This window comes from Salmo trutta, chromosome 35 (assembly GCF_901001165.1).
Source record: "Salmo trutta chromosome 35, fSalTru1.1, whole genome shotgun sequence".
Classification (NCBI taxonomy): domain Eukaryota; kingdom Metazoa; phylum Chordata; class Actinopteri; order Salmoniformes; family Salmonidae; genus Salmo; species Salmo trutta.
Genome location: NC_042991.1, coordinates 9,317,163 through 9,342,884, shown reverse-complemented (window position 1 = coordinate 9,342,884; position 25,722 = coordinate 9,317,163). Strand labels below are relative to the sequence as shown.

The 25,722-nt window shown below is 44.9% G+C and overlaps 1 protein-coding gene across 2 annotated transcripts in view; it reads left to right on the top strand.

Moving 5' to 3' along the window:
• Positions 1 to 24,388, top strand: part of LOC115174578 (leucine-rich repeat and fibronectin type-III domain-containing protein 2) — a 179,993-nt gene extending 155,605 nt beyond the window's left edge. For both annotated transcript variants that reach the window (XM_029733245.1, XM_029733244.1), the window contains one exon: positions 21,510 to 24,388. In XM_029733245.1, the coding sequence (XP_029589105.1) occupies positions 21,510 to 22,545 (1,036 nt within the window). In that variant the 3' untranslated portion in view covers positions 22,546 to 24,388. The remainder of the gene's footprint in view (positions 1 to 21,509) is intronic.
• Positions 24,389 to 25,722: the final 1,334 nt, after the last annotated feature.

Below are 25,722 nucleotides of genomic sequence, written 5' to 3'. Positions count from 1 at the left end.
ATGGGATCTGCATTTGCATTTTAATGCTGCATTTCAGAAAGAAATCAGAGGTGGAGATGGATACATTCGTCTTTTTAACAGTTATGATGAATACCTTTCTAACGAATGACTGCTGGCTAAGGACGCTGCTGGGACATTGCAGCATTTACTTTTTCGTTCTTTACTTTAATTTCTGTTTGATCTGGCTTTGGAATTTAGCATTTTTACCGGCGTCTTGGTTTTGTCTTCGCCCAACGTTTTTCATTCAGCTTTTCCCTTTGGACGTTTTTATCTGCTCCACCACGTGTCTGGTAAGGTTGAAGGCATCCTCTCCTACTCAGCCTCCTGACAAAAGCTTCTCTCAAGTGGGTGTGACACCTACTCCCGTTGCCTGCTGCACTGCTGCTTGGATCCCACCCAGCGATCTGGGCCCCGTCTGCCCTGGCCTGTGTCCCCCTGTCTGGCACAGGTACCCAAGCCACACTCCCCCTCTCTCCCAAGCTTTCACTCGCTCGCATCGAGCACACACGCACATACAGTTGAAGTTGGAAGATCGCATACACTTAGGTTGGAGTCATTAAAACAAGTTTTTCAACCCCTCCACAAATTTCTTGTTAACAAACTACAGTTTTGGCAAGTCGGTTAGGACATCTACTTTGTGCATGACACAATTAATATTTCCAAGAATTGTTTACAGAGAGATTATTTCACTTATAATTCACTGTAACACAATTCCAGTGGGTCAGAAGTTTACATACACTAAGTTCACTGTGCCTTTAAAAGCTTGGAAAATTAAAAAAAAATAGGTAATGGCTTTAGAAGCTTCTGATAGGCTAATTGACATCATTTGAGTCAATTGGAGGTGTACCTGTGGATGTATTTCAAGGCCTACCTTCAAACTCAGTGCCTCTTTGCTTGACATCATGGGAAAATCTAAAGAAATCAGCCAAGACCTCAGAAAAAACATTGGAGGACTCCACAAGTCTGGTTCATCCTTGGGAGCAATTTCCAAACGCCTGAAGGTACCACGTTCATCTGTACAGACAATAGTACGCAACTATAAACACCATGGGACCACACAGCCATCGTACCGCTCAGGAAGGAGATGCATTCTGTCTCCTAGAGATGAACGTACTTTGGTGCGAAAAGTGCAAATCAATCCCAGAACAACAGCAAAGGACCTTGTGAAGATGCTGGAGGAAACAGGTACAAAAGTATCTGTATCCACAGTAAAACAAGTCCTATATCAACATAAATCAAATCAAATCAAATCAAATTTATTTATATAGCCCTTCGTACATCAGCTGAAATCTCAAAGTGCTGTACAGAAACCCAGCCTAAACCCCCAAACAGCAAGCAATGCATGTGAAAGAAGCACGGTGGCTGGGAAAAACTCCCTAGGAAAAACTCCTGAGAAAGGCCAAAAACCTAGGAAGAAACCTAGAGAGGAACCAGGCTATGAGGGGTGGCCAGTCCTCTTCTGGCTGTGCCGGGTGGATATTATAACAGAACATGGTCAACATAGCCTTCCCTGTAGCTCAGTTGGTAGAGCATGGTGTTTGCAACACCAGGGTTGTGGGTTCGATTCCCACGGGGGGCCAGCACAGAAAAAAAAAAAAAAAAAAAAAAAAAAAAACGTATGAAATGTATGCATTCACTACTGTAAGTCGCTCTGGATAAGAGCGTCTGCTAAATGACTAAAATGTAAATGTAAAAATGTCAAGATGTTAAAATGTTCGTAAATGACCAGCATGGTCAAATAATAATAATCATAGTAATTGTCGAGGGTGCAACAAGCACGTCCGGTGAACAGGCCAGGGTTCCGTAGCCGCAGGCAGAACAGTTGAAACTGGAGCAGCAGCATGGCCAGGTGGACTGGGGACAGCAAGGAGTCATCATGCCAGGTAGTCCTGAGGCATGGTCCTAGGGCTCAGGTCCTCCGAGAGAAAGAAAGAAAGAGAGAAAGAGTGAATTAGAGAGAGCATATTTACATTCACACAGGACACCGGATAAGACAAGAGAATACTCCAGATGTAACAGACTGACCCTAGCCCCCCGACACATAAACTACTGCAGCATAAATACTGGAGGCTGAGACAGGAGGGATCAGAAGACACTGTGGCCCCATCCGATGATACCCCCGGACAGGGCCAAACAGGCAGGATATAACCCCACCCACTTTGCCAAAGCACAGCCCCCACACCACTAGAGGGAAATCTACAACCACCAACTTACCGTCCGAAGACAAGGCCGAGTATAGCCCACAAAGATCTCCGCCACGGCACAACCCAAGGGGGGGGCGCCAACCCAGACATAACCTGAAAGGCTGCTCAGCAAGGAAGAAGCCACTGCTCCAAAACCACCATAAAAAAGCCAGAGTACAGTTTGCAACTGCACATGGGACGAAGATCGTACTTTTGGAGAAATGTCCTGTGGTCTGATGAAACAAAAAATTGAACTGTTTGGCCATAATGGCCATCGTTATGTTTGGAGGAAAAAGGTAGAGGCTTGCAAGCCAAAGAACACCATCCCAACCGTGAAGCACGGGGTTGGCAGCATCATGTTGTGGGGGTGCTTTGCTGCAGGAGGGACTGGTGCACTTCACAAAATAGATGGCGTCATGAGGCAGGAAAATTATGTGGATATATTGAAGCAACTCTCAAGACATCAGTCAGGAAGTTAAAGCTTGGTTGCAAATGGGTCTTCCAAATGGACAATAACCCCAAGCATACTTCCAAAGTTGGGGCAAAATGGCTTAAGGACAACAAAGTCAAGGTATTGGAGTTGCTATCACAAAGCCCTGACCTCAATCCTATAGAAAATTTGTGGGCAGAACTGAAAAAGTATGTGTGCGAGCAAGGAGGCCTACAAACCTGACTCAGTTACACCAGCTCTGTCAGGAGGAATTGGCCAAAATTCACTCAACTTATTGTGGGAAGCTTGTGGAAGGCTCCTCGAAATGTTTGACCCAAGTTATACAATTTAAAGGCAATGCTACCAAATACTAATTGAGTGTATGTAAACTTCTGACCCACTGGGAATGTGATGAAAGAAATAAAAGCTGAAATAAATTATTCTCTCTACAATTATTCTGACATTTCACATTCTTAAAATAAAGTGGTGATCCTAACTGACCTAAGACAGGGATTTTTTACTAGGATTAAATGTCAGGAATTGTTTAAAACGGAGTTTAAATGTAGTTGGCTAAGGTGTATGTAAAGTTCCGACTTCAACTGTACATGCACACACACCACAGAATTTTGACTGATCTGAATTTTATGTTGGCTAATTAACTTGTGAATCTTATTATTTGAGCTTTACTCAGTAACACTTTAATTAACTATCATAAGCCTACTATTTATTTATTTTATATTAGACTTTTATAACCTACTGAACTCATAAAGAGCTACTCTCTCGCGTTTTTTTGTTCGGGCGAGTGACTCTTTGAAGTTACAATGGTTAGCCCCAAACCATTTAACTTTTTTCTTCTGGTTTGTGCTATTTGCTCCATGACCCCTGCACGCTTTGTTGACTATGAACTTGCTTGTTTACTTGACCGTGGGACAGGCAATGTTTGTTCCCCAACTCGTGACTCTCTATCAGTTGCACGGTATCTTGGCCTTCCATCCTAATCAAACCCCCTCTCGCCAGCCTTTGTATTCAAGTTACCTGATGAAATTGCTGTACACTATTATCTTGTTGCCATCTGATGCACATTCAAATATCATAAAAAATCAGCTCTCCCTGTCCTCTGCTGTGCCATGATTGTATTACTGCAGATAATATCTGGAAATGTGCATGTACACCCTGGCCCTACAGTTGCTAGCCCCAATTCTGACTTGTGCTCTGATGATTTCTGCTTCAATGATTTTTGCTCCCGTAAAAGCCTGGGTTTTCTGCACGTTAACACTAGAAGCTTATTATCTAAAATTGATCAATTGAAAGTGTGGGTTCACAGCTCCAATCCAGATGTGTAATTCCTTACTGCGACATGGTTAAGAAAGAGTGTTCTCAACACTGATGTTAACCGTTCTAGTTATAACCTTTTTTGGCAAAACAGATCTTCCAAAGGGGGGGTGGAGTGACAATCTTTACCAAGGAAAACCTTCAGTGTTCGGTTTTCTCCACAAAGTTTGTCCCCAAACAATTTGATTTGCTGGTTTTAAGCATTAAGCTTTCAAATTGCTCTTTGTTGACTTTTGCTGGGTGTTATTGTCCACCATCAGCACCGGCCTTGTACCCTACCTGCCTTAAGCTCCCTCCTGACCCCTTACACTAAGTCACAATTTATCCTACTTCAGTAGTTGACCTAAACTGGGACATGCCACCTGACCAAGTCTTAAAACAATGGGACACCCTAAATCTCTCTCATATTATTACCATTCCCAAAGGTATGATTCCAAACAGAATTAAAAACAGGTTCAGCCACTGGTTCGACTGTGATCTGGCAGAGTCACCCCACCTCAAGAACACCATTTGAAGAAAAGCTCGGCACACAAAAACTCAGGCTGACTGACTTTCGCCCAGGCAAATAAGTGCACTCAGGTTATCCGGAAGGCCAAAGTGAGTTACTTTTAAGGAGCAGTTTTCTCTCTGTGGGTCTAACCCCAAGATGTTCTGGAAAACAGTGAAAGACCTGGAGAATAACTTCCTATTTGACTCAGCCATGCCTCCTTGCACATCCAACACTTCCTCATCTCCCAGCCCTTCTAATGCGACTAGCCCTTGATACTCCTCTCTCTTTTCCCCCTGCCCCGCTACACAGCTTCTCCCTGCAGGTGGTCACTGAGTCTGAGGTGCTAAAGGAGCTCCTTAAACAACACAAAAAACAACATCTAGGTTAGATGGTTCAGATCCTTTCTTCTTTAAGGTTACCTTCCTTCTCTCACCTTTTCAACCTTTCTCTCCTCTCTGGGGAGGTTCCCAATGCTTGGAAGGCAGCCACGGTGCGTCCTTTATTTAAAGGGTGAGATAAAGTTGATCCTAACTGTTATAGGCCAATTACTAACTTGCTTTGTTTATCAAAAGTGTTGGAAAATCTTGTCAATAATAATTACTGACTGGCTTTCTTGATCTATAGTATTTTCTCTGCTATGCAATCTGGTTTCTGCTCAGGTTATGGATGTGTCACTGCAACCTTAAAGGTCCTAAATGATGTCACCACTGTCCTTGAATCTAAGCAATGTTGTGCTACTATTTTTGTTGACTTGTCCAAAGCTTATGATACAGTAGACCATTCCATTCTTGTGGGTCTAAGGAGTAATGCTGTCTCTGAGGGGTCTTTGGCCTGGTTTGCTAATTACCTCTCTCAAAGAGTGCAATGTGTAATGTCAGAACATCTGCTGTCTCAGCCACTGCCTGTCACCAAGGGAATACCCCAAGGCTCAATCCTAGGCCCCACGCTCTTCTCAAATCAACAACATTGCTCAGGCAGTCAGAAGCTCTTCTCATCCATTTATATGCAGATTATACAGTATTTTGTGTTAAACACTCTACAACAAAGCTTTCTTAAAGTCCAATAATTATTCTCTGCCCTTAACCTTGCTTGAAACACCTCCAAAATAAGACTCAACTGCAGGCTAAGGTTAAATCTAGGCTTTGTTTCCTCTATCGTAATCGCTCCTCTTTCATCCCAGCTACCAAACTAACCCTGATTCAGATGACCATCCTACCGATGCTAGATTACAGAGAAGTAGTTTATAGACTGGCAGGTCTCTCGAGCGGCTAGATGTTCTTCACCATTCGGCCATCAGATTTGCCACCAATGCTCCTTATAGGACACATCACTGCACTCTATATCAAATCAAATGTATTTAGAAATCCTTTTTTTTCCATCAGCTGACGTCACAAAGTGCTTATACAAAAACCCAGCCTAAAACCCCAAACAATGCAGAAGTACTCTGTAAACTTGCCATCTTTGTATACTCGGCACAATTTATTTTACCTTTATTTAACTAGGCAAGTCAGTTAAGAACAAATTATTATTTTCAATGACAGCGGGTTAACTGCCTTGTTCAGGGGGAGAACAACAGATTTGTACCTTGTCAGCTCGGGGATTCAAACTTGCAACCTGCAATTCAAATAAATAAAATTAACTTTGGATTTAGGAACTCCATTTGTGAACATTTTGTGTATTGATGGGCTCATAGCAGGATTCTCTTACATTTTAATAGCCTGGGCTTCCCGAGTGGCACAGCGGTCTAAGGCACAGCATCGCAGTGCTGAGTCGTCACTACAGACTCCGCTTTGATCCCAGGCTGTGACCGGGAGACCCATGAGGCGGTGCACAATTGGCCCAGCATCGTCCGGGTTAGGGGAGGGTTCGGCCGGCCGAACTCTGCTCTAGTGATTCTTTGTGGCGGGCCGGGCGACTCCAAGCTGACTTCGGTCGTCAGTTGGTTTCCTCCGACACATTGGTGCGGCTGGCTTCTGGGATAAATGAGCAGTGTGTCGAGAAGCAGATTGGCTTGCCAGGGTTGTGTTTCGGAGTACACATGGCTCTCAACCTTCACCTCTCCTGGATCTACCAATTGGACACCACGAAGAAGGGGTGAAAAATGTAAGATATGAGTAGCCTAAGGGACGTAAAAAATATTTTCACATGACACTCCCGTTGTACTTGAAAAAAATCGCAGCACCCTCCCCCTTCATTGAATTAACCCAAAACAATGATTACCATCAAATTAGGCCTACCTACCTCATTATTACAATCAGGGGGTAAAAAAAATATCTGCTTTATAATAGAGCATTTCATGCACCTATAGTTTTATTTGCGGGTCCCGAAAAAAAATTGTTTTATAAATGCATTTAATGCAATTCTAGTCATTTGAGTCAATTGGAGGTGTACCTGTGGATGTATTTCAAGGCCTACTTTCAAACTCAGTGCCTCTTTGGTTGACATCATGGGAAAATCAAAAGAAATCAGCCAAGACCTCAGAAAAAAAATTGGAGACCTCCACAAGTCTGGTTCATCCTTGGGAGCAATTTTCAAATGCCTGAAGGTACCACATTCATCTGTACAAACAATAGTACGCAAGTACAAACACCATGGGACCACGCAGCCGTCGTACCGCTCAGGAAGGAGACGCGTTCTGTCTCCTAGAGATGAACGTACTTGTCACGTCCTGACCATATACTTAGGTATTTTTGTATTATATTTGGTCAGAACGTGGCAGAGTTATGTTTGGTTATGGTATAGTGGGGTTGTGAGTGTTGGGTTAGGTTCTAGGTTAGGTTTTCTATGTGTAGGTGTATGTCTATGTTTGGTTAATTGGGGTTGGGACTCTCAGTTGAAGGCAGGTGTTGTCTATCTGCCTTTGATTGAGAGTCCCATATAGTGGGGTGTGTTTGTGTTTGGTATTTGTGGGTAATTGTATTTTGCACTGTGTTTCGTTTCACCTGTGAAACTGTCACCTTTCTCCTTTGCGTGTTTATTTTGTTTTGTCGTTCCAATCTATAATAAATATGATGTGGAACAGTCAACCTGCTGCGTATTGGTCATCGAGTGATTTCGACATGTCTTCCGATGAGGGAGAATACGAGGATCGTGACAGAATTACCCACCACCAACGGACCAAGCAGCAGAGGAAGGAGCAGCACAAGGAGAGGCACCAGGAGAAAAGCTATCTGGAGTCATGGACTTGGGAGGAAATCCTGGATGGGAAAGGACCATGGGCTCAAGCTGGGGATTATCGCCGCCCGCAGTGGGAGATCGAGGCGGCGAGAGCTGAGAGGCGCTGGTATGAGGAGAGGGAGCGCAACGGACACGGGAGGCAGCCCCACAATTTTTTTTGGGGGGGGCACACGGGGAGATTGGCGGAGTCAGGTGGTAGACCTAAGCTAACTCCCCGTGCTTACCGGAAGCAGCGTGGTACTGATAAGACACCGTGTTATGCTGTGGAGCGCACGGTGTCCCCAGTGCGCGTTCAAAGCCCGGTGCGCTACATACTAGCCCCCCGCAAGTGCTATGCGAGTGCAGGCATCGAGCCAGGGCGGATGGTGCCAGCTCAGCGTGTCTGGTCTCCAGTGCGCCTCCTCGGTCCAGGTTATCCTGCACCGGCGTTGCGCACTGTGTCTCCAGAGCGCTGGGAGGGTCCAGTTCGCCCAATGCCTGCTCTCCGCCCGTGCCGGGCCAAAGTGGGCATTCAGCCTGGAGTGTGGGTAAAGAGTGTCCGTACCAGAACTCCAGTGCTCCCCCACAGCCCGGTTTATCCTGTGCCTCCTCCTCGGACCAGGCCTCCAGTGGGTCTCCCCATCCTGGTCCATCCTGTGCCAACTCCCAGGACCAGGCATTCAGTGGGTCTCCCCATCCTGGTCCATCCAGTGCGTAAACCCAGCACCGCCAGTCAACAGTCGTCGGAGCTGCCCGCCAGTCAACAGTCGTCGGAGCTGCCCGCCAGTCAACAGTCGTCGGAGCTGCCCGCCAGTCAACAGTCGTCGGAGCTGCCCGCCAGTCAACAGTCGCCGGAGTGGCCAGACTGCGCTGAACTGCCGGAGTGGCCAGACTGCCCTGAACTGCCGGAGTGGCCAGACTGCCCTGAACTGCCGGAGTGGCCAGACTGCCCTGAACTGCCGGAGTGGCCAGACTGCCCTGAACTGCCGGAGTGGCCAGACTGCCCTGAACTGCCGGAGTGGCCAGACTGCCCTGAACTGCCGGAGTGGCCAGACTGCCCTGAACTGCCGGAGTGGCCAGACTGCCCTGAACTGCCGGAGTGGCCAGACTACCCTGAACTGCCGGAGTGGCCAGACTGCCCTGAACTGCCGGAGTGGCCAGACTGCCCAGACTGTCCCGATTTGCCAGACTGCCCAGACTGTCCCGAGTTGCCAGACTGCCCAGACTGTCCCGAGTTGCCAGACTGCCCAGACTGTCCTGAGTTGCCAGACTGCCCCGAGCTGCCAGACTGCCCAGACTGCCCCGAGCTGCCAGACTGCCCAGACTGCCTGGAACGGCCAGAACCTGAGCCGCCTCCAATATAGGTGGGTTGGGGAGGGGGGGTGTAGCACTGTGCCGTCGTTGACGGCAGCCACCCTCCCTTCCCTCCCTTTAGTTAGGGGGTTAATTGTGTGTTTTTGTTTTTTCGGTTGGTTTGGTGCATTCAGTGTATGCACCTTTAAGGGGGGGTAATGTCACGTCCTGACCATATACTTAGGTATTTTTGTATTATATTTGGTCAGAACGTGGCAGAGTTATGTTTGGTTATGGTATAGTGGGGTTGTGAGTGTTGGGTTAGGTTCTAGGTTAGGTTTTCTATGTGTAGGTGTATGTCTATGTTTGGTTAATTGGGGTTGGGACTCTCAGTTGAAGGCAGGTGTTGTCTATCTGCCTTTGATTGAGAGTCCCATATAGTGGGGTGTGTTTGTGTTTGGTATTTGTGGGTAATTGTATTTTGCACTGTGTTTCGTTTCACCTGTGAAACTGTCACCTTTCTCCTTTGCGTGTTTATTTTGTTTTGTCGTTCCAATCTATAATAAATATGATGTGGAACAGTCAACCTGCTGCGTATTGGTCATCGAGTGATTTCGACATGTCTTCCGATGAGGGAGAATACGAGGATCGTGACAGTACTTTGATGCGAAAAGTGCAAATCCATCGCAGAACAACAGCAAAGGACCTTATGAAGATGCTGGAGGAAACAGGTACAAAAGTATCTATATCCACAGTAAAACGAGTCCTATATTGACATAACCTGAAAGGCTGCTCAGCAAGGAAGAAGCCACCACTCGAAAACTGCCATAAAAAAGCCAGACTACGGTTTGCAACTGCACATGGGGCAAAGATCGTACTTTGTGGAGAAATGTCCTCTGCTCTGATGAAACAAAAATAGTACTGTTTGGCCATAATGACCATCGTTATGTTTGGAGGAAAAAGGGGGAGACTTGCAAGCCGAAGAACACCATCCCAACCGTGAAGCACGGGGTTGGCAGCATCATGTTGTGGGGGTGCTTTACTGCAGGAGGGACTGGTGCACTTCACAAAATAGATGGCATCATGGGGTAGGAAATGTATGTGGATATATTGAAGCAACATGTCAAGACATCAGTCAGGAAGTTAAAGCTTGCTCGCAAATGGCCAATGACCCCAAGCATACTTCCAAAGTTGGGGCAAAATGGCTTAAGGACAACAAAGTCAAGGTATTGAAGTGGCCATCACAAAGCCCTGACCTTATTCCTATAGAAAATATGTGGGCAGAACTGCAAAAGTGTGTGCGAGAAGGTCTACAAACCTGACTCAGTTACACCAGCTCTGTCAGGAGGAATGGGCCAAAATTCACCCAACTCATTGTGGAAAACTTGTGGAAGGCTATCCAACACGTTTGACCCAAGTTAAACAATTTAAAGGCAATGCTACCAAATACTAATTGAGTGTATGTAAACTTCTGACCCACTGGGAATGTGATGAAAGAAATAAAAGCTGAAATAAATCATTCTCTCTACTATTATTCTGACATTTCACATTCTTAAAAAAGTGGTGATCCTAACTGACTTGTAACAGAACAGTCGCTGTTTGCAAAGAATTCAATTTGAGACATCATATGATTGATTATAAGCATTGTAGCCTAATTTCAAAAGTTACCTTTCCACCCCAGACAGAGGACTTAAGCAAAAAAAAAGTATCCTTAACTGCTGGCTACTCTTCCTAGGTGTAACCCAACAAGAGAAGGTCATGAGTGCGTCCCTCAGAGCTGCCTGGGTTTAAATATCTTCTCTTTTAAAGAATGTGAATAGGCCTAGCTCAATTGATAGCGTCAGAACTGTAGGCCTATTAAATTACTTGGCAAAAAATAAAATAAAAATTATTACTCGGCTTAAGAATTTCGTAGCTCAGCATCGTAGCTGAATTTCATAGACACGAACTAAAGACATCCCCATATGCATCAGACATCCCCATATGCATCATATGCATCAGAGTCGCGTCTGTCTTGTGCATTTTTCAGCTAATTTCTAGCATAAAGCATTGCGGAGGAAAGCGTTGTTATAAACAGCTTTATAAAATCAGAATTCAAATTCTTAAGCTTAAAAGGGGTATGCTTTTTGCCATTGTCTTTATCAAGAAGTAGGCTATGGTATACCCTCACTTGGCCTACCCTCTCAATTTGAGCACTGGTTTTAACTTAACAGACCAAACCCTTCACGGACACAGGTACACTATATATACGAAAGTATGTGGAAACCCCTTCAAATGAGTGGATTCGGCTATTTCAGCCACACCTGTTGATGACAGGTGTATAAAATAGAGCACATATTCATAGACAAACATTAGCAATTTTGTCAATGTGGCACTGCCATAGGATTCCACCTTTCCGACAAGTCAGTTCATCAAATTTCTGCCCTGCCAGAGAGAGTATTAGTGTTCTGTCCTCGTTTGCAACACTCACTATCGAGTTCCAAACTGCCTCTGGAAGCAACGTCAGCCTAAGTACTGTTCGTCGGGAGCTTCATGAAATGGGTTTACAGGCCGAGCAGCCACACACAGGACTAAGATCACCATGCGCAATGCCAAGCATGGGCTGGAGTGGTGTAAAGCTTGCAGCCATTGGACCCTGGAGCAGTATAAATGCGTTCTCTGGAGTGATGAATCACGCTTCACCATCTGGCAGTCTGACGGACGAATCTGGGTTTGGCGGATGCTACCAGCCCCAATGCATAGTGCGAATTGTAAAATTTGGTGGAGGAGGAATAATGGTCGGGGGCTGTTTTCATGGTTTGGGCTAGGCCCCTTAGTTCCAGTGAAGGGAAGTTTTAACGCTACAGCATACAATGACATTCTTGACGATTATGTGCTTCCAACTTTGCACAGGGCCCTGACCTCAACCCCATCGAAAACCTTTGGAATGAATTGGAACACCGACTGCGAGCCAGGCCTAATCGCCCAAAATCAGTGCCTAACCTCAGTAATGCTATTGTGGCTGAATGGAAGCAAGTCCCCGCAGCAATGTTCCAACATCTAGTGGAAAGCCTTCCCAGAAGAGTGGAGGCTGTTATTGCACCAAAGGGGGGACCAACTCCATTTTGTTCAACGAGCAGGTGTCCACTTTTGGTCATGTAGTGTAATTAATGAATGGTGACACTACGAGAGGAATTGGACAAAAAATGTATGGGTGGCCCATAATTCAGTCTGTCAACAGGTAGGACTACATTTTATTTCTTAAATAGGAAGAAATAGGCTCCAATACAAAGTCCTCTCGTTGTTAGTTAACTTGAATTAAAATGAAGACTGCTGAAATGAATTACTCGAATTAGGATAATTTCAGCACCATGTGCTGTCCACCACCCGATTCTTGTGCCAGCGTGATGAATATGAGCCCTGAGCTGACGGCGGCAACCCATGTGGAGACTGTGGCACAGGCTGGTGATGTGGAAAGTACCAAAACCCCTGATAGGGGAGGTGCATGCAAGCAGATGGTCAAAGTTGGCTAGGATAGAATAAATTATATATGAAAACCTGCAAAATTGTGAATGTAAACAAGGCAAAAAACGCACTACCCTACCCTATCCCCAATAAAAATCCACACACAAATCCCATAGGTGCTCCCCTCACCTATCACCCTATTATTTCTTTTTTTCATTCATCTATTATAGTTAGTATAGCGGGAAGTTTTATTGCAAGATATACACTCAAGGGTATGGACAAAGACACTGGCGAAAGTCACGACTCATTTAATCTCCCCGCTGCCGCTACAGTACAATACAGTGCAGCAGCATCTCCCAAGAAATGCCCTAGCAGGGACTGCAGAGTCCATTAGGGATTTTTGCTTATAAAAGCATAATCAAATTTCCCAGCACCCTGATGTTTAGGCTAAATCAATGGAGCAATAGACCCATTTGGCATGACCTTGTCTGTATTTGCACAGAGAGAGGCCGCCTTAAGAAATCAATGAGAAGAATGAGCTATGCTTCTAAACCCAGAGGTGCAACATCGCAAGGCTTCCGTGAACGCTTGCGAAACCAACCAAACAGACCAGGCCTGGGTTTGGGAAGTCAATGAGAGAAGTGAAAAATTCTTCCTTAGTTGTTCATTTTATAAAAATCGAAGGGTACAACCTAGATTCGAGCCATGGTGTTAAGTAGTTGAACTTGTTATTACTCCAACCTCTTGAAAGTGACAAACTGACACGTTTACATTTTCATCAAAAACAACTTTATATCGAAGGAGTACCTTTGATTTGATGGCCTGCACATGCGCAGTTCGGCGCGTGATGACCATTAGACCCGATTATGTGTTTCTACGAATGAGATTAGATAGCCAAATAAGAAATGATTTAGCCTGAAATAATGATTTGTTTGTTTGTTTTCACTGGGTCTATTTCTTGCCAATGAGGAAGTGTGTTGAAATTGTAACTGACAATACTGTGGCTCCCCTCTCCTTTTCCTTCCCAGAAGCAATGTTTAAGGACTATTCCTCTCCTTCTCTTTCTGTGATTAATGTTATGGCCTCATGCCCTGTCCAAATTGCCTTTGCAGCCCACATTTTTTGTTTATCTCCCCATGATAAGCACCAGCAGATGTTTTTCTTGAGTTCCACTTTGTTCTGTATTTCAATTCATCTGAATAAACCAGTCAACAAATATGTTTAAAATCAATCAGTCACGGACAGAGGAGAGAGCAGCGCACAGAGAAACGGGGCTATTCATCATGATAAATGTCTATTTGGGTGGGGGCAGGGTAGATGTCTGTTGAGTGGGGGGTAGAAGCTATTGGCCAGTCTGTTAGTTTTTGCCATGATGCTCCTGCCTGTACTGCCCGTGTCCGAGTGATGGAAGTGGGGAGAACAGGCCGTGGCTCTGGTGGCTGAGGTCCCTGATGATCTTCTTGGCCTTCCTGCGACACCTGGTGTTGTAGGTGTCTTGGAGAGCAGTCAGTGTGCCCCAAATGGTGCGTTCGGTTGAGTGTACCTCCCTCTGTAGTGCTCCTGTAGAATACTGGGCCCCTGGGGACAGGACAAATTTCTTCAGCCTCCTGAGGTTTACCTTTTATTGCAGTGGGATAAATCAGGGTCACGCAGAGTGTTTCTTGGTAGTCTTAAACAAACCTACTGTGAAACAAATCAAATACATTTTTATTGGTAACATAAACATATTTAGCAAATTTTATTGTGGGTGTAGTGAAATGCTTGTCTTCCTAGCTCCAACAATGTATCTAACAATTCACAAAAATACACACAAATCTCAAGGTAAAATAACGGAATTAAGAAATATGTAAATATTAGGACGAGCAATGTCGGAGTGGCATTGACTAGAATACAGTAGAATACTGTATATAAACTAAAATGAGAAAAGAATGTCCTCTCACTGTCAACTGCGTTTATTTTCAGCAAACTTAACATGTGTAAATATTTGTAAAATCATAAGATTCAACAACTGAGACATAAACTGAACAAGTTCCACAGACATGTGACTAACAGAAATTGAATTATGTGTCCCTGAACAAAGGGGGGGGGGGGGGGGTCAAAATCAGAAGTAACGGTCAGTATCTGGTGTTGCCACCAGCTGCATTAAGTACTGCAGTGCATCTCCTCCTCATGGACTGCACCAGATTTGCCCGTTCTTGCTGTGAGTTGTTACCCCACTCTTCCACCATACACCTGCAAGTTCCTGGACATTTCTGGGGGGAATGGCCCTAGCCCTCACCCTCCGATCCAACAGGTCCCAGACGTGCTCAATGGGATTGAGATCCGGGCTCTTCGCTGGCCATGGCAGAACACTGACATTCCTGTCTTGCAGGAAATCACGCACAGAACGAGCAGTATGGCTGGTGGCACTGTCATGCTGGAGGGTCATGTCAGGATGAGCCTGCAGGAAGGGTACCACATGAGGGAGGAGGATGTCTTCCTTGTAACGCACAGCTTTGAGATTGCCTGCAATGACAACAAGCTCAGTCCGATGATGCTGTGACACACAGCCCCAGACCATGATGGACCCTCCACCTCCAAATCGATCCCGCTCCAGAGTACAACGCTCATTCCTTCAAAAATAAACTCGAATCCGAACATCACCCCTGGTGAGACAAAACCGTGACTCGTCAGTGAAGAGAACTTTTTGCCAGTCCTGTCTGGTCCAACGACGGTGGGTTTGTGCCCATAGGCGACGTTGTTGCCAGTGATGTCTGGTGAGGACCTGCCTTACAACAGGCCTACAAGCCCTCAGTCCAGCCTCTCTCAGCCTATTGCGGACAGTCTGAGCACTGATGGAGGGATTGTGCGTTCCTGATGTAACTCAGGCAGTTGTTGTTACCATCCTGTACCTGTCCCACAGGTGTGATGTTCGGATGTACCGATCCTGTGCAGGTGTTGTTACACGTGGCCTGCCACTGCGGGGACGATCAGCTGTCCGTCATGTCTCCCTATAGTGCTGTCTTAGGCGTCTCACAGTACGGACATTGCAATTTATTTCCCTGGCCACATCTGCAGACCTCATGCCTCCTTGCAGCATGCCTAAGGCACGTTCACGCAGATGAGCAGGGATGCTGGGTGTTTTTCAGAGTCAGTAGAAAGGTCTCTTTAGTGTCCTAAGTTTTCATAACTGTGACCTTAATTGCCTACCGTCTGTAAGCTGTTAGTGTCTTAACAACCGTTCCACAGGTGCATGTTCATTAATTGTTTATGGTTCAAGCATGGGAAACAGTGTTTAAAAGGGACGTTTCTTTTTTTTGCTGAGTTTACATATGAAATGAGTAAAATAGTATGTAAACATTATTAAAGTGGCCAGTGATTCCATGTCTATGTACATAGCGCAGCAGCCTCTAAGGTGCAGGGTTGAGTAACCGGGTGGTAGCTGGCTAGTAACAGTGACTAAGTTCAGGGCAGGGTACTGGGCGGGGGCCGGCTAGTGATGGCTATTTAACAGTCTGATGGCCTTGAGATATAATCTGTTTTTCAGTCTCTCGGGTCCCAGCTTTGATGCACCTGTACTGACCTGTCCTTCTGGATGATAGCGGGGTGAATAGACCATGGTTTGGGTGGTTGATGTTCTTGAGGATCTTTTTGGCCTTCCTGTGACATCAGGTGCTGTATGTGTCCTGGAGTGGAGGCAATGTGCCCCCTCTGGAGAGTTCTGTGGTTGCGGGTGGTGCAGTTACCATACCAGGTGGTGATACAGCCCAACAGGATGCTGTTAATGGTGCATCTGTAAAGGTTTGTGAGGGTCTTAGGGGCCAAGTCAAATTTCTTTTCTTAAGCACTGTTCCTCCTTCTTCACCACACTGTCTGTGGGGTGGACCATTTCAGCCAATTTCTCAACAGCGACCCCGTTGATAAATATTGGTCATTTGACTGCAGGAAAGGGCTACAGAGTCGCTGTCGTGCCTTCTTCACCACAGTGTCCATGTGGTTTGCCAATTTCAGCCAATTTCTCCACAGCGTCCCTGTTGATGATTATACGGGCACATCTAAAAGCATTGCCAACCTTGATAAAGATTTGCAAATAAGACTGTATAAAATAAATATTACAAATAGTGAGCTATATTGTATGCTCCAAAAATTTTTTAAAATCACATTCTTTTAAACTAATACAATTTCTCTGAGATAATTTAAAAAAAAATGTTTTATTTGTAATTTAAAAAATCTAAAAAAGATGTGCCAGAATTATTGGCACCCCTGTTTTCAATACTTTGTGCACCAAGTCTGGAGACAGAGATGGCCATTGCAAAATGTTGATTTTGTGGTCAATGAACCGTTTCTTTGTGGATTTTGATGTATGCATTGTCTTACTGGAATGTCCACTTACAGCCAAGTTTTAGCCTCCTGGCAGAGGCAACCAAGTTTTTGGCTAAAATGTCCTGGTACATGGTAGAGTTCATGATGCCATTGACCTTAACAAGGTCCCCAGAACCAGTGGAAGTATAACAGCCCCATAACATCAAAGATCAACCACCATATGTTACAGTAGGTATGGGATTATTTTCTGCAAATGGACCTGCATGGCCAACATATCACATAGCCCTGCATGGCTAGCATATTACCTGGATCGGTCACGTCCTGACCGGTGAAAAGGGTCATTTGCCATAGTAGAATGGTCAGGGCGTGGCAGGGGAGTTGTTTTGTGTGTTTTGGGGTTTTTTGGTTCTAGGGGAATTTGTTCTAGTTTTCTATTTCTATGTTTCGTTTTCCATGTTTGGCCGAGTATGGTTTCCAATCAGAGGCAGGTGTTTTTCATTGTCTCTGATTGGAAGCCATACTTAGGCAGCCTGTTTTCCTTTGGGTTTTGTGGGTGGTTATTTTCCGTTTAGTTGTTATACCTGACGGAACTATTGAGTGTTTGTTATTTTGTTGTTTTGAAGTGCATTCATTAAAATCTAAGATGAGAACTATACACGCTGCGCCTTGGGCTCTTCAATACGGTGACAGGACCTGCATGGCCAGCATATTACATGGACCTGCATATTACATGGAACTGCATGGTCAGCATATTACATGGACCTGCATGGCTAGCATATTACATGGACCTGCATGGCCAGCATATTACATGGGTGTTCATGGCCACCATATTACATGGACCTGCATGGCCAGCATATTACATAGACCTGCATGGCCAGCATTTTACATGGACCTGCATGGCCAGCATATTACATGGACCTGCATACTACATGGACCTGCTTGGCCAGCATTTTACATGGACCTGCATGGCCAGCATTTTACATGGACCTGCATGGCCAGCATATTACATGGACCTGCGTGGCCAGCATTTTACATGGATCTGCATATTAAATGGACCTGCATAGCTAGCATATTACATGGACCTGCATATTACATGGACCTGCATGCCAGCATATTACATGGACCTGTATATTACATGGACCTGCATGGCCAGCATATTACATGGACCTGTATATTACATGGACCTGTGTGGCCAGCATATTACATGGACCTGCATGGCTAGCATATTATATGGACCTGCATGGCCAGCATATTACATGGATATTACTTGGACCTGCATGGCCAGCATATTACATGGACCTGCATGGCCAGCATATTACATGGACCTGCATGGCCAGCATATTACATGGATATTACATGGACCTGCGTGGCCAGCATATTACATGGACCTGCATGGCCAGCATATTACATGGACCTGTATATTACATGGACCTGCATGGCCAGCATATTACATGGACCTGCATGGCCAGCATATTACATGGACCTGCGTGGCCAGCATATTACATGGACCTGCATGGCCAGCATATTACATGGATATTACATGGACCTGCATGGCCAGCATATTACATGGACCTGTATATTACATGGACCTGCATGGCCAGCATATTACATGGACCTGCGTGGCCAGCATATTACATGGACCTGCGTGGCCAGCATATTACATGGACCTGCATGGCTAGCATATTATATGGACCTGCATGGCCAGCATATTACATGGATATTACATGGACCGGCATGGCCAGCATATTACATGGACCTGCATGGCCAGCATATTACATAGACCTGCATGGCTAGCATATTACATTGACCTGCATGGCCAGCATATTACATGGACCTGCATGGCCAGCATATTACATGGATATTACATGGACCTGCGTGGCCAGCATATTACATGGACCTGCATGGCCAGCATATTACATGGATATTACATGGACCTGCATGGCCAGCATATTACATGGACCTGCGTGGCCAGCATATTACATGGACCTGCATGGCCAGCATATTACATGGATATTACATGGACCTGCATGGCCAGCATATTACATGGACATGCATGGCCAGCATATTACATGGACCTGTATATTACTTGGACCTGCGTGGCCAGCATATTACATGGACCTGCATGGCCAGCATATTACATGGACCTGCGTGGCCAGCATATTACATGGACCTGCATGGCTAGCATATTATATGGACCTGCATGGCCAGCATATTACATGGATATTACATGGACCGGCATGGCCAGCATATTACATAGACCTGCATGGCTAGCATATTACATTGACCTGCATGGCCAGCATATTACATGGACCTGCATGGCCAGCATATTACATGGATATTACATGGACCTGCGTGGCCAGCATATTACATGGACCTGCATGGCCAGCATATTACATGGATATTACATGGACCTGCATGGCCAGCATATTACATGGACCTGCGTGGCCAGCATATTACATGGACCTGCATGGCCAGCATATTACATGGATATTACATGGACCTGCATGGCCAGCATATTACATGGACATGCATGGCCAGCATATTACATGGACCTGTATATTACTTGGACCTGCGTGGCCAGCATATTACATGGACCTGCATGGCCAGCATATTACATGGACCTGCGTGGCCAGCATATTACATGGACCTGCATGGCTAGCATATTATATGGACCTGCATGGCCAGCATATTACATGGATATTACATGGACCTGCATGGCCAGCATATTACATGGACCTGCATGGCCAGCATATTACATAGACCTGCGTGGCTAGCATATTACATTGACCTGCATGGCCAGCATATTACATGGACCTGCATGGCCAGCATATTACATGGATATTACATGGACCTGCGTGGCCAGCATATTACATGGACCTACATGGCCAGCATATTACATGGATATTACATGGACCTGCATGGCCAGCATATTACATGGACCTGCATGGCCAGCATATTACATGGACCTGCATGGCCAGCATATTACATGGACCTGCGTGGCCAGCATATTACATGGACCTGCGTGGCCAGCATATTATATGGACCTGCATGGCCAGCATATTACATGGATATTACATGGACCTGCATGGCCAGCATATTACATGGACCTGCATGGCCAGCATATTACATGGACCTGCATGGCCAGCATATTACATGGACCTGCATGGCCAGCATATTACATGGACCTGCATGGCCAGCATATTACATGGACCTGCATGGCCAGCATATTACATGGACCTGCATGGCCAGCATATTACATGGATATTACATGGACCTGCGTGGCCAGCATATTACATGGACCTGCATGGCCAGCATATTATATAGGTGTTCATGGCCCGCTGGTAACGGTCCATAATAAACCATTTATAATGCCTTTATAAATGATGTGTTCACCTTGATTAATCATTACTCCCACATTAATAAACCATTCTCAAATCATTATTAAAGTATTTTTGCTGTCCGTAATCTAAAGTGGGCACTTTTTATACTTGATAAATACTCTATCAATGTTTTGAGTGACCAGTGGTAGACATTCCAGCAGTACCTGATACTTAAAATGACCTAGAACAAACATATAATCTGTGAAAGAATAAGAACACAACACAGGATGTTTAAGGATTCAAGGAAACATACTGAACATTTTAAATAAATGTGTAAAAATCTAGCTTACTGACACTTACAATTGTGGGAGTAATGATTAAGAAATGGCGAGCAAACTGTTAGTAAATGCTTTGTTATAAATCATTTATTACAGACAGTTCAAATAAAGTGTTACTCCAGCATGGGAAATGGGTCTTCATGGCCAGCATTTTACATGGGTGTGCATGGCCAGCATATAACACAGGTGTGCATGGCCAGATACCTTGACTGAATGGCTGATGTTGTCGAGCAACTGACAGGATGTTACAAGCTCCAAGCCAGTTCCCTGGACATTACTCACTATGTTCTCAGACATGATACTTCTGCCAGCTCCTCCAGGATCCTTTCTTTCTTTTTTTTATAGTTGTGTGCCAAAAGTCTGACATTTTTCCTAGGCAATTTGCAATGATTTTGTAAAATTTGGCTCAAAAATGCGCTGAGTGGGTGAAGTTTGTTGATTTACCAATTTTGTTTTTAAAAAAAGCCCTCTTTTTGTAGTGTGGTGATCGGACAGTTATATGAAGGAATATTGTAATGATTTCGCTGTTTTATGCGGTAATAGTGAGGTGATTGGTCAAATTTGCAAGTCCTCAAATATGTGGGGAATCTCAAAATCCTGGAGGGACTGTTCTGTCCTTAAGGGGTATAAGACCCTCCTCTGGACAGGTGAGATGGTCTCATCCATTACTGTTTTATAAGGCTACCTGTCTCTCGCCTCAGAGACTCTATCTTCTGAATGTAAGAAAGCGCTTGCAGCTGCCTGAGCGACATAGGTATCTGAGGCTCTCGCTGTTACACAAGGCTTTCAATCTTCTCTCTTTCACTATCTTTCACTCTTTTTTCACTCTTCCTCTGTGTTCTGGTTATTTATTTCTCTCTCATCTCCATGGCTCAGATATGGGATGGAGCGTCTGTTTGCTGCAGCAGGACAGACTGCTTAAAGAGATAAAGCCAATTACAGCTGGCTGTCTGTTAGACTAAAACAGCAACCACAAATAGACAATACTTGACATCTCCTCGGGAATAAACATAGGAACACGGAAGCCCTCTTTTTCTTTTAGTGGAAATTACATCATAAAGAACAATCAAACACAGTTTTATTTTCGTTGCATTGATATTACGTGTATGGTGTTGAAGAAAGACGCATGTTGATAGCATTATCCCTCCAAATCAATTCAATTGTACCAAATCTACTAGGTTTTCACCATGCGTGTTTAACACTTGCTCTGTGTTTCTATAGGATGATCCCGGCCTCCAGCAATGCCTTCCTGGTGACCAACCTGGTGTCGGGGACAAAGTACGACCTGTGTGTCTTGGCCGCCTGGGATGACACCGCCACCACCCTGACTGCCACCAACGTGGTGGGCTGTGCCCAGTTCTTCACCCGCGACGACTACACCCAGTGCCAGTCTCTCCACAGCCAGTTCCTAGGGGGCACCATGATTCTGGTGGTGGGTGGCATCATTGTGGCGACGCTACTCGTCTTCATCATTATCCTGATGCTGCGCTACAAGGCCACCGACAATGAGGGGGGTGGCACGGGGGGGATTGGCAAGCTGACCAGCGTTAGTGCCACCCACTCACAGACCAATGGGGGCCGGCTGGGACAGAATGGCATGCCCCTGCCCTTGCCCAAACCTAAGGCCAAAGTGACCATCCAAGATGAGGTGGTGGAGTTTAAATGCGGATCCCTCCAGAGCAGCCTCACCTCCTCCTCTTCCTCGTCGGGTAGCTCGATGGCCGGGGGTGGCTCTCACAGCCCCAACAGCACCCTGGCCAACATGTGGAGGCAGGCGGCCCCCTCCAAGCCCCGGGCCAACCTGGACCACCTGCTGGGGGCCTTCAACTCCCTAGAGCTCCGGGCGGGCCAGGCCAGGGGTAGGGGAGACCTGGGGGAGCCATCCTCCAGCAGTAGCACTCTAGTGGCGGGCGGCAATAGGCCCCCCACAGACAGGGAGCCCCTGCTGGGCCACACAATGGACTCAAAGCTCAGCCGGGTGCTCATGCTGCCTCTGGACTCCAAGCCAAAAAGAAGCAAGTCATTTGACATGGGGGACTGTATGGATACAAACCGACAAACAGAGAAAGCGATGGCCTCCAGCGTCTCCACGGCCACAACGCCGGTGTGCAGCTACCCCCGGCGCATCAGCAGCATCTGGACTAAGAGGAGCTTGTCTGTGAATGGCATGCTGCTGCAGTGTGACGAGGAGGGTGATATGGGAGGGAGCAAGGGGACCTTCGAGAGCCAAGAGTGGGTCATGGAGAGTACTGTCTAGGAGAGATGATGACACACTTTGCATCTTCTAAAACACTGCCCCAGAAAGGTGGCAATACGCCTCAGTTCTGATAGACCCACCGGTGAGTGGAGAAGCCCCTGCTTCCTCCCTCCTTCCTTGTTTGCATGGAATTAATTCATGTTAATCTATCATTGTTGTGACAGATAAGTAAAGCTCAAACCACGCCTCTCGAACCCCAAATGGGTAAATAGGGTAAAGACGCTCGGTGGACGGAGCTGATTGGTGGAGTGAGGTTGTTTTGTGTTTGTATGTGTGTGTTCTCTACATGGGGAGGGGCGGACGCACAGTAATGGTCAACCACAATCTACAAGTAAGTCATGCAATGAAACCTAGTGGATTGTGCAATCTGTGTGCGGTATGGAGTCACATGGAAACTCAGAAATTGGAAGCAGGCCTGTTGTTCATTAGGAGGGTCTTAGTTTCTCAGACACAAGGAACGTAAAACAAATCACTGTATTTGTTGACTTGTAAAATGGCATACCATAAAAGCCACTCTTGTTACTGTTGCTGAGATGTTGGGCCATGCCTCTGGACTATACTACTGCTGCAAGTTCATCTGAAATATGTAATGAATTTTTATATATTTAATTTTGCCGATCAAATACACATTGTACAATACTGTTCTTCACCTCTGTACAAGATGGGGCTCCGACCTCAATATTTGCATTATGAAAAACCACAATATACAAGTATATCCAGCCACATTTTTTTATATCCACAGAACCATTTTGTTTCTTAATCCATTCGGACTGAATGGTATTTATATATCGGTGATGTAATTAATCCTTACAAAAAGATATAAAAAAGATTTCATGAAAACAATGTCTGTGAATATATTAATTATATATACAGAGTATATATTTGAGGGTTCCTTAAATAATTCCATATCTGGTACCCTATCAAGTTGGATTAATGTATAAAGCAAGCAAACAATTTCCCTTTCTTAAAGTTAACAACGTGAAAATGGTAAGGTCTTACGTGAAAATTGAACCGTTATCATGAATTAACCCCATATAGAGTTCATAACCAACACAAGTTAACACTCCAGCACAGAAAGATTAAGTCCCCAGAAAAACTGCAGCTCAACATGCACAATTGTTGAGAGACAAGCATTTTTCTCCAATTCCAAGGAACATTTGTACATGTTTATGAACTTTGATGCACTGACCTTTATTCTCTATCTGGAACTCACCACCTTAAATGATCGATATTTGAGAGTAAGCATACAGCTTGCCACCCTCACCAGTTATTGGCATGAGAAATGTACAGGGAATTCGTACTTAACTATCTGTGTTGCAAAACCATCCATCTCTTTGTGATCGTGTCAAAACAGCCCTTCATGAACTACAACTGATTTAACTTGAGTTTACAAAAAAATCCATTGTAAGGTACCATAAACGTACAGTGCACAATGGTTATGCTCTCAACAATGGTGAAGTTGTTGGCTTTTCTGTAACGTGTACAACTTGCATGTTTATCGAGGACTAACTCATAAGACCATGAAGGACCTTATACACTATCTATATCTGTCCTTTCTCACATTGTGTTGTCTGAATGACTTCGACTGCTTCTGTACATTGACTCTGTATACTGGCTTTTTTGTACAATAATTGAGTGAGAATGTTCAATGGAGAAAAGAATAATGTATACCAGTGTCTTTATTTTCTTTGTAAGTATAAAGATATACAGAGGTGCTTCACTGTATCATTACAGCGTAACCATGTACATTTCTCACCTGGAATTGTAGACAATGTTTCGGTGGTCAAACCTATTGTTTTTTGCTACAAAATGAAAAAAAATAAAATAAAGATATTCTAAAACATTCATGTTGTGTCAGACCCTTATTATAAGACATGCTAATGTGCAACATTTGCCACATAAATGTATTGAATTGTTCAGCATTGCAATTATTTTGTCAGCCTCTGGTAGTTCTGGGGTAAACCCTAATCTGATCCGTATGAGGTAACCTGTCTAAATGACTATAGCCTCGTAGCACTCATATCTGTAGCCATGAAATGCATGTTATAATGTTAAAACACACTTGGGTTGCGTGGGCAGAGAGTTGGAGGCAGGTATGGGCTTAAAGTGTTAAAGGTGGAGTGAGGTGTATGAAGCCCTTTCTTCTGAACACAGGCAGAGTGCACACTGGGTCATATTCATTAGGCACCAAAATGAACCAGGAGGTACAGTGGCTATACTATGCCGTATGCATTTTATTTTTAATTAACAAAGCTTTATTTGGAATCTTGATCTTTGAATCTGTGTAGCTATCCAATGTGAAATGCACTGTCTATTTTAGATGAAGTATAATGGTTTATATTTCATATCAGACTACACAGTACTTGAAGTTGTTCTGACTAGGGCCTAGATTCAATCAGATTAAGTATTAACCCTCAATAGCCAACACCCACATAGCTGGTGTTTTGGTCGTGTTGGAAGGGTAATCACATATGGATAAGGGAAACCCAGATGGATCACAGGGGGTGAAAATTTGAAGCATCTGGATGGAACTTCAACTCATTACCAAATATGGCAAAATGAGTTATTGCACTTACACAGAGTAGGCGTTCCCTTACGGAAATGTGCAAATACATGCTAAAACACGCCAATAGGATCTTGCTAGCTCATGCAGCTAGATGCAGATGAACTATCGTGGGTTAGTTATAAGTATCTTTGGTGTAACTTCATTAGAGCTTTCAAATTGGTTGTATGGTTATTATCACGAAGTCACACAGGCCCCACACAGGCCCCACACGCGTTAAAAGTTTAGAACAAGAAAGTGTAGGCAATATGGAAATATTATTAAACCAAATAATGAGGATTTCTATGAAGGTGTAGATCACACATTCCAGTGTTTGAATGTGTAAACACAGCTGCATGGGATTGATACTAACGCGACTCCATGCAGCCAATGGCAAAATCCACAACTGATTTGACAGCTCTAACGTAGCTCCACCGCCGACACTGTCAAAACACCTGCTATGCACAATAGTGTGTGATTACGGGCCACAATTCCGGTCGTTCCTGCATGTGGATATTCCACGCCCTCGAACATCCCATTCGTTTGTGCATGAAGGCCCCCCTTGAGCACGCCATCTTCATGCTTGTGTGACACTTTTGATATTCTAGATGTCCTCTAAAATGTGGGTCAAAATG